The sequence below is a fragment of the Orycteropus afer genome, unplaced genomic scaffold (genome assembly GCF_000298275.1).
Source record: "Orycteropus afer afer isolate SDZICR_OR568_19922 unplaced genomic scaffold, OryAfe1.0 scaffold00748, whole genome shotgun sequence".
In the NCBI taxonomy this organism is placed as follows: domain Eukaryota; kingdom Metazoa; phylum Chordata; class Mammalia; order Tubulidentata; family Orycteropodidae; genus Orycteropus; species Orycteropus afer.
Window position 1 is genome coordinate 551,788 of NW_006922335.1, and position 10,614 is coordinate 562,401.

The 10,614-nt window shown below is 42.3% G+C and overlaps 1 protein-coding gene across 1 annotated transcript; it reads right to left on the bottom strand.

Moving 5' to 3' along the window:
- Positions 1 to 8,096: 8,096 nt before the first annotated feature.
- Positions 8,097 to 10,308, bottom strand: POLE4 (DNA polymerase epsilon 4, accessory subunit). The gene is made up of 4 exons (XM_007957426.2): positions 10,099 to 10,308; positions 9,466 to 9,550; positions 8,552 to 8,593; positions 8,097 to 8,173 (listed from the first exon to the last, which is right to left on the bottom strand). Exons 1-4 carry the CDS (start codon positions 10,306 to 10,308, stop codon positions 8,097 to 8,099), a joined length of 414 nt encoding a protein of 137 aa, XP_007955617.2.
- Between the last annotated feature and the right edge of the window lie 306 nt (positions 10,309 to 10,614).

Sequence of the window (10,614 nt, forward strand, 5' to 3'; positions counted from 1 at the left end):
AAAAAAAAAAAAAAAGAGCAGAGGAAAAATCGGTCTAAAGTGACACAGAGGGGGCTGCAGCAAAAGAGGGAGCCCATCTGCCGAGGAGAACCATGGGAGGTTCCAAGATGGAGACACCAGAAATGACAGAAAAAGAAGAGACATGAGGCCAAAAGGAGTTAATATTTGAAGATCTTTATACAAAATGGTTGACTCCATCACCCATAATCTTCCCTACATGCAGCACTACCAGAACACAAGTGTTAAACTCAATGTGGTAAAAAATCATAGGGCTCTCTTCTAAACTAAACAGACCATCTGGTGAGAACCAGAACAGCTTGTGAAAATGTCGGCTCCCCAAAGTAAAGCCTTTCACGTTCTGGCCTTTGGGAGTCTCTAGCATAACATCAACATCTGATCCCATGCATCCCCGTTCACCCTAACATAAAGCTAACAGTAAACAACCTCCACTACACAAACACATGCAGAGCTTCCAAACTGCCTTCTTGTTCCCTCACATGTTCCCTCACACTTGAAAACAATAAAAACGCAAACATTTGAAGAAAAACTACACAGTGAAGAGAGACCAAAATTTATTAAACACACACACAAACCTAGATTAAAACAGGTTATTCAAGGGATAGAACAGCACACAAGAAAAATAACACAAGGCAAAAACACTTCTAAAAAATAAGATTTTGGTAATGGCAAGCTCCAACCAAAACCAACTTATAAGGCAGAATAAAATCCTTTTTAAAAAAATTTTTCAAGCATTGAAAAGCCATCACAAAAAAGCAAACTCTTGAGATCAGATTTAGATGGTGCCCAGCTACCACTGTCAACCACTCAGAGGGGGATCCGTGTAGGATAAAACTCAAAATCATAAAAAAAAAGACCAGGTTTGCTGGTCTGACAGAGCCTGGTGAGACCCCTGTGACTATGGCCCCTAGCTCCCCTTCAGGTCTGGAATTAAGCTCACTCCTGTGCCTTCCAACCAAATAATGAACAGGCATATGGGCTGAACATTTACATTAGGTAGATGCAATCCTTGGAGAGATCAATCATGGGAGAACAGAAGGACAGTATATGCACAGGGAGACAGCTCAGCGGACAGTAGTGCATGGGAGGGAAGGACACAGGGAAGAGGTAACTACGGGGAGGAAGTGGGAAGAGAGCTCTTGCACTGTGGGAAATTGCAATCAATGTCATGAGACAAAATGTGTATGAACAGCTGTATGGAAAATGAATTTATTCTGTAAACTTTCACCCAAATCACAATAAAATTTAAAAAAAGAAAAAGAAAAGGCAAACCCAAAATCTGGAGAAGGCAAGAAGATAAAGTAAATCCAGTCTTCAAAGCTGTTTTTGCCCTGGAGGCATTTACCAATCTGAAAAATATAGCCGAGAAACTGGACTATGATTTTGGCCAGGTGAGGAAACCAAGAATCATAGTCTGCCCAAGTAGGAGCTCTGGTGGTATAGTGCATAAGGCAACTGACTGCTAACCAGAAGGCTGGCAGTTCAAACCCACCAGCCACTCCATGGAAGGAAGAATGGGCAATCTACTTCTGCAAAGCTTTACCACCTCGGAAACCCAAAACGGGTCCCCATGAGTCAGAACTGACTCGATGGCAGTGAGTCTGGTTTTTGCTTTGTTTTGCCCAAGAAGGGAAAATCTGATAATCATCCTTCCTTTAAGCTAGAGTCCTGAAAGACTACATCCTCCGAGTACTGAACTGCTCATACACTGCACCCCAGTGCTCCAGGAATCCTCAATCTTTGAATATGGGTTAAGGAGGTCCAACACTGATAACTCCCCTAGGTGCCTTGCAAAAGCAAATGAAAATCTTTGGGAAAAGGAATTATTACACAGGCCTTGAATTATCCAACAAATAATTTTTTAAAGTATAATGACCAGTATAGAAAGTGAACCATGCACATAAGGGAGAAATGACCATGACACAGGACTAACACAAACAATAAACAGGAAAATCCCTCCCCCTGGCTCTCTTCAAATCCAAGACCAACCTGGACAATTTTCAGCTTCCAGACTAGACAAACAAAGGAAAAAGGCCTGGTGATCTACTTCTGAAAATTAGCCAATGAATACTCCATGAATTACAACGGGATAGTCTCTGATATAGTGCTATATGATGAGCCCTCTAGGTTGCAATGCACTCAAAATTCAGTGGCCTTAATATTGGACTCAAGCATACCAATGATCTTGAAGAGGTACAGGACCAGGCAATGCTTCATTCTGTTGTACATGGGGTTGCCATGAGTCAGAGCTAACAGCGTCTAACAACAATTAAAAATCCATGGTAGGCGATTCATCCAGTAAGATGGAGGAATAGGCAGACAAGCAACACAGACCCTCTTAAACAAAGAAAAGAAAAACCAATTGACAGAGATACAGAAGATAATCCTGGAGCCCTGAGCTTTGAAAGGAACTATACAGAAGTGGATTAGGCACCAACTAGTGGAAAAACCTGAATGAAAACAGTGAGTACAGAGATGGTCGGAGCTGCAGACTGTCAGCTACTCTGATAGGGCCAACAGCCTGAATATTTCCAAGTGGTGTTGGGTCCTGAGAATTGACCTAAAGATCAGCCCTGGTCACCTAGGGTGACAGGGATAACTGCACTGGTGGCCTATGACTAGGAAGGGAAACGGCAAGAAGGGAGATAACCTGAGCTGCTGATTTTCTGCTGTCTGGAGGGCACAGCCATTTTGATTGTTTACATGTGACAGCTATTTTGGATATTTAAAGTGACCGAGGGCGTAGCCATTTTGAATGTTTATAAGTGGCAGCCATTTTAGATATTTAAAGTGACTGAGGGCACAGCCATTTTGAATCTCTACAACTGGCAACCATTCTGGATTTTAAAGTGATAGCATTCTCATTCAGATTCCAGGGACCTAAGAATAGGCTCTGTTTGCAAAGGTCGGCAGGGACACATGAGATGCTGACAAAAGGAAAGGAGACAGGTGGTAAGTGTATAAGTGCTATCAACTAGCGAATAGAGGAGCATATCACCCTGACTGCGTAGATAACAAACAAACAAAACAAAATGAAAATTGTGGGCAAGTCACTCCAACATACAATCACCAATTAAATACAAACACAAAAATGTCACAAAGCCTCGGAGACAACAGAGCATCACAGTCCACACAAAGAAGCAAGATAAAGCAGGAGAAACAAGGGACCAGGACACAGACCCAAAATACATCCCTGAGAAAGATGCAGCACTGGAATTCCCTGATAAGGAATTCAAAAGAATTCTTTTTAGGTATCTTCAACGAATTGAGAGACAGATCAAGGAAAACAGAGAGAAAACTCTAAAACAATTTCAAAAGGTAAGACAAGAACAAAATGACAAAATAAATGAAAAATTAGAAATGATACAAAATCTACACACAGAAATCCAGAAGATTAATACCAAATTTTCAGAAATAGATAAGACATTGAATGGCAAAGGAGCAGAATTAAATCAATGAAAGACAGAATTAGGGAGATTGAAGGCAAATACCCGAACACTTCTTTGGAAAGGGATCAATCAGAAAAAAAGATCAAAAGAAAATGAAGAAAGCCTAAGGTTTATGTGGGATAACATCAAAAGGAATAACCTACGTGTAATCGCAATTCCAGAACAGGAAGACACAAAAGAAAACCACAGAGAAACTTGTCAAAGATTTGTTGGAAGAGAATTTTCCTGGGATGATGAAAGATGAGAATATATCCATTCAGGAAGTCCAAAGAACCCCAAACAGGATAGACTCCAAAAGAAAATCACTGAGACTTATCATCATCAAACTTACCAAAACCAAAGACAAAGAAAGAATCATGAGAGCAGCACAGGAAAAATGAAAAGCTACCTACAAGGGGCAACGAATAAGACTAAGCTCAGATTTCTCAACAGAAACCATGCAGGTGAGAAGACAATGGGAAGATATATATAAAAACCTAAAAGAGAAAAATTTCCAACCAAGAATTATATACCCAGCAAAATTGTCCCTTAAATATGATGGTGAAATTAGGACATTTCCAGATATGCAGAAATTAAGGGAATTTGTTAAAACCAGACCAAGCTTACAAGAGATGCTAAAGGGTGCCCTTTGGACAGAGAAGCAACACCAGCCAACAACTACTGACCATTAACACACATGATGATATAACCCAGAAACCAACCCAGCTATGGAAGTATCCAAAGTACATAAGTCTACAAGATTGTAAACAGGGGACCAGAGACAACAATTTACAAATGAGGACAACTACAAACCAAAAAGAGGGAAAAAACTGTGTCATTACAGAACTTCTAAATGGTAGGGAATTCAAGACAACTACAAGATAGAACAGACTGTTCTAAACTTGGGAAGAAAACTATAAATCACAGAGTAACTTCAAAGGAAAATGATAAATCTTCACATCAAAGAAGAGACCAGCATAAATATTCAGCCAATACTAAAACAACAGCAATGAAGGAAGTGATAACACAATTCATAAACAAAACAAGTACAGCATAGAAAATTATATGGAACAAAGAAATCGACACGACAAAAAGCACATAACAAAAACGACAGCAACAAATTCATATTTGCCAATAATTACATATCTGGCAAGGGACTTATCTCTAAGATTTATAGCGGAAGAGTGGATGACCAAACTATGGTATATACACATAATGGAATGCTATGCAGCACTAAAGAACAATGTAGGGTCTGCCAAATACCGCGTAATATGGATGAACTTGGAGGACATCATGCTGAGTGAAATAAGTCAATTACAGAAGGACAAATATAGTATTAGTTCATTGTTGTGGAGAGTCAAGGAAAGGTTTATATATGCAGGGAAACTGTCTTTGTTGGTTGCCAGTGGAGGGAGAGGAGGGGAGGGAACACTGCAAAACAGTGTACATATAAGAAGACTAATTACGTCTACATCAAATACCTAGAGACCAATATAAAGCAAGTGCTAGACAATATATTAAGAACTACTCCCTACTTCACTAAAGAGGATATTCAGGTGGCCAACAAATATATGAAGAAATGCTCACAATCACTAGCCATTAGAGAGATAAAAATCAAAACGACCAGATAACACCTTGCCCCAGCACTAGTAGCAAAGTTCTACTAGTAGCAAGATGATAAATACCAAATGCTGGTAAGAATGTGCAGAGATTGGGACTCTCATACACTGGTGGGACTGTCAAATAATACAACCACTATGGAAAGCAGTATGGTGATTCCTTAAAAAGTTGGAATTAGAAATACCATTTGACCCAGGCATTTCATTACTAGGTATATATCCTAAAGAAGTGAAAGCCAGGGCAAAAACAGATATATGCACACCCACGTTCATTGTAGCACTATTTACAATATCCAAAAGATGGAAACAACCTAGATGCCCATCAATAGAAGAATGGATAACCAAACCATGGTATATACACACACTGGCATATGATGCAACCCTAAAGAATAACACAGAATCTGCAAAACACCCCATAATGTGGATGAACCTGGAGAGCATTATGCTGAGTGAAATAAGTAAATCACAGAAGGAAAAATATTTTATTAGTCCATTGCTGCAAAAAGTCAAGGAAAAGTTTATACATGGAACGAAATTTTCTTTGTTGGTTACCAGGGGTGGGACGGGAGGGGAGGGAACACTGTTAAGATAGGTAGAGACAAGTATTAATTTGGGTGAAGAGAAGGGCAATGTAACCAGATGTGAGTGATCAACACAGTGGCACTGAGGAAGAGAGAGACATAGAGAGGTCCATGGGAGGTACAGACAACAAAGATGAACCCTTTTGCACATAAAGAACTGCAATGTCAGTGAAGGCAAACACTAATATATGGGTGGACAGATGGGTGGACAGACTGAAGTAAGATGGGGCAATCTACTTCCGTAGTGATACTGCCTTGGAAACCCAAAGAGCAGTCTCTATGAGTCAGGTCTGACTCGATGGCACATAACAACAACAACAACAACATGCAGCAAGGAGTGTGCCCATGACCACATATAGGGTTGGCAAACAATGTTTCTACAAGTGTATTTGTATGTTCTGTAAGAAATCCTAGGTATATAGTAGAGTTGACAAGGGACAAGGGTGTAGTCACTTCTTGGCCACAGCCAGCTACCCAGGAAGAGTGAGAAGTTGGACCTGTGGGCTTGGGACCATAGTTGCAGGTGACATCAAACTCAACTGGCATAACATGTGTGTTGTTGTTATGTGCCGTCAAGTCAGACCTGACTCATAGCAACCCTTCCTTGGGTTTCTGAAGCGGTATCACTACAGAAGTAGATTGCCCAACCTTCCTTCTGAGGAGTGGTTGGTGGGTTTGAACTGCCAGCCTTCTTGTTAGCAGTCAAGTGCCTTAGGCACTATGCTATGGTCTACATGGTACTTTGCAAAGTAGTGACTGGGATCTTAAAAGCTTGCAAGCAGCCATCTAGGTACAACAATGGGTCTCTCCTTGTCCAGAGCAAAGAAGAATGAAGAAATCCAAAGATGCATGGAAACAATTAGTCCAAGTCACTGGTATACCATGCAATCCTCAGACTACACAACTGAGACCAGAAGAACTAGATAGTACCTGGCTACCACTGTCAACCACTCAGAGGCGGATCTATGTAGGAGATAGAGTGGGAGAACAATATAGAACAAAATTCACAATCATTTAAAAATAAACAAATAAAGTGACCAGGTATGCTGGTCTGATAGAGCCTGATGGAACCATTGGATTATGGCCCCTAGTTGCCCTTCAGGTCTGGAATTGAACCCACACCTGTGGCTTCCAGCCAAACAAAAGACAGGCATATGAGGTCTGGTGGCGTAGTGCCTAAGGCATTTGACTGCTAACCAGAAGGCTGATGGTTCAAACCCACCACCCACTCCTCAGAAGGAAGATTGGGCAATCTATTTCTGTAAAGATACTGCCTCAGAAACCCAAGGAGGGGTCGCTAAGAGTTGAATTGACTCAAAGGCAGTGAGTTTTTTTTTTTTAGTTTTCATAAGCTGAACATTTACATTAGGTAGAGATACCCCTTGGGGAGCTCAATCACAGGAGAATAGAAGGACTGTGTATGCACAGGGAGACAGCTCAGGGGGCAGGAGTGCATGGGGAGGGAAGGACACAGGGAAGACGTGACTATGGGGAGGAAGTGGGAGGGAGGCTGTTGCATTGTGGGAAATTGCAGTCCATGTCTTGAGACAAAGTGTACGTGAGCTGCTGTATAGAAAGTGAATTTGCTCTGTAAACTTTCACCCAAATCACAAAAAAAAAAAAAAAAAAAAAGAACTACTCCCCATACTGTGCAAGAGAACACACCTTAAAGACTGACATGATGATGGAGTGCACAGAGGAGGTAGATAAGAGTCAGGTTGGCCTTAGATTTGAAGGGAGCTATGGCGGAGGGAACTGTGGGATGAAAAACTACATGAGGCCTCTCCATTTCTATTTCTGGCACCTTCCAACCATTTATTCAAAGGGCACCAGTGTTATCTCCCCAGAACACAAATTTGATCACAGCACACATCTCTTTTAAAAGTTGGTAATTAAAAGGTAAAGTAGGCTCCAAAGTTTTATGACTAGAACCAACAGGAAGCCAGTCACAGGAAGTTGCTTGCTTTAGGTAAGCAATTGAAAAAACAAGTTATTTTTAAGAAAAATGAATAAGTGGGGACAAAAAAGCTGATGGCAGCTTTACAAATTAGGAGTGCACTCAATTATCTAGGCTGGAAGCTGGCCATGGGAATAATTTAAAAAACAAGCAACTAAAACAAATTTAAAAGAATGTACCAAAAGAATAAGGGGCCCAGGTTCATATGGAGATACAGAACAAAGATCTGAAAAGAATGAAACAAATAAATCAAGAAAAGATTTCTGAAGGTAATGAGGCTTGAAAAGGTAATGATAACACCCTGGTGGGGTGAAGGTGAGAATGAACTGAAGGCAAATGACTTTCACAAAGCCATTCAATCAGAATATTGTAGTAAAGAGTAAGCTGGTCAAATTTAGAAGTAACAAAAATAGCTCTGAGAGAAGGTTAACTAAAATGAGGTACTTCCAATATTTGCTATTTCAGTGACACTAAGATTTAGTTAGTAAACGAGTTAATCCAAAATTCCTAACAAATTGATATAGGCAAGTAGAGAATCTGACTGCTGCAAAATAATCACTTTACAGATTACTGAAAAAGGAAAAAGAGGTAACTATAAACTTTGGCAATCATTTCCAATCTCTAACATTAGGATGAGGAAGAAGGTTTATACCTCAGAATAGACACCAAGGGAGGAGTAAGACTTCTGAATTCATCTAACTCCACTAGGGTCTTTACAGTCCTTCCCATTTCTTTATAGCTAATAATTTCCAGGTAGAAGTTCTAATTTCACAAAGGAACAAACTCAATCTTACTTGACTTAGTAAGTTTGTTTTTCTCATCTAAAAGGAAACAGAATTATCCCTGTTCAAACAAGAAAGAACCAAGCATCCATTTTATAAGGTTTAAAATTCAGATTAGCATGGAAGATAACAGGTGGAAGTGATTACCCACTGATAGCAAACTCACCTTCCAGAAAAGCAAATTCATCCACAGCTTCTATTGCATTATCTGAAACACAAAATAGGACATTTAACTAATTCTGGTTATCTAGACATTAGCCCCAAAACAGCACAAGCCACACAGTGAAAAAGCATGAGGCTTTAAGAAAATGAGAGCATTAATAAAATTTGCCCGAGACCCATTTCTACTCCATCACCAATTCCTACACATCAGCTGTCTCTGCAGAAGAGTTAAAAAAAAGCCAGGGTACATACTGTTTTTTGAGGAGAAAAAAATGGAACTCTCCTCACTCCCTGCAATCCTGGTTTAAACCTAAACTGACTTCTCCTCTTTACTCTGAAAGTCATTACTCACACCCACTGGCATTGTGACCCATTGTGACCAACTCATAGTGACCCTGTACGGCAGAGTAAAACTGCCCCATAGGGTTTCCAAGGCTGTAAATCTTTACAGAAGCAGAGTGCCATATCCTTCTCCCGTGGAGCAGCTGGTGGGTTTGAACCACCAACCTTTTGGTTAGCAGCTGAGCACTTAACCACTGAGCCACTAGGTCTCTTCTGAATGTCATTAGTTTGGCAATATAGCAAGGAGAGTAAAAATTCAAAGCATTAGCAACTAGACAAAAGGGTCAAAAATGAAACCCACAAATTCTAGGGGGAAAAAAAAATGTGAAGCCTGGTAGAACATAGTAGAAACTGCTTTGGCAATTCTTAGCCTCCTTTCATACTCTACCCCACCACCCCACCAGCAACTCAAAACAGACTCTAAAATTACAGCTTTCTAGCACTGTGGTAGGTCACTGGGACATGAGTAGACCCTATGACATTCCACATATCACAGTGCCTATCTTCTCAACCAGTGAGAAAGGAAGCCCTGACCAATGCTCCTTTGTCCACCTCAAGTTACCACAAGGACACTACCCAAATCTCTCCTCTGTAGGGTTTTCCTCTTTCCCTGTTGAGCACAGCAATAGGCATCTTTTGCAATGGTTTCCACAAACAGTTCCTGTGGAGCAAACAAGAAGAGTTTTATCAGTAGGTTCCAGCAGTTCCTGATGAGCCATACTGTTTGCTGGGGGGAGGGAATATTCTTAGGGAAGCTGAAGGTTGTCCTGAATTTCATGAAATGTCTATGCCCCTCCCCTCTCTCCCAGTAGCCCAGAATAACAAATCTCCTCTTCCTGACTTGTAAATCCACCCATTTACTTGCGACGCCTACAAGTTCTGTGTTAGCCACTGAAGGTGAAAATTAAAGTCACTGTCCAGGCCCTCGTGAAGAGAAAAACGTGTGAACACACCAATTTAACTACTGTAGGCATGTGACCCTTTTCCTCAGTCTTCCCTTCAAACACTCTTGTCAGAATCGGGCCCCAACATCTTTTTCAACTCTAGGTACCCAAACAAACCCCGCCCGGATCCTCCTCCTCCCAAGCCGTCACTAAGCCGCGTCCCTATCGCTCCGCCTCCTCGGAAGGTCCCACGTGGCCCGCCCCTTTCTGTCCCCTCCTCCCTGCCGCCCCCGCCATTGACGTGGGCCTCGCGCTCGCGCCGCACCGCGGCTCGCGCCAGAATGAAGATGGCTTCCTGTCCCGCGAGCGTCACGTCAGGGTCTGCCTTCACCAGGGCCTTCACTCGTGCTAGAGGCAACCTTGAAAGACGAGTCCCCGACGTATTCGTGGGGGCTTGGGGCTGTGGGGCAGCTGCCTCACCACCAGGCCCCTCCTCCTCTCGGGTTATCCCGCTTCCAGCCGCCGCCGCCGCCATCCCGTCCCTGAGCGTGTTGCGCGCGGCCGCTGACAAAGCGCGCGCATGCGGCGCCAGCCCCTTTCCCGCGCGGTCTGGAAGCCACGCCCCTGTGGGCTCTGGGCCCAGTCCCTTGAGCAGTGGGCGTTTCCGGGAAATTTTGGCTGACTGGATCCCTCCGCTTGTTCCCCAGCTCCAGCTTTGGCTACCGCAGCAGCTCACCGCGACAGTCTTGACTGCTGCTCCCCAGTGACCCTGGTAGCGTCCCGCATAGTTGAGCCTATGCACCGCCTTAGCCGGTGAAAATAGTGACTGAGCTAAGCTGGG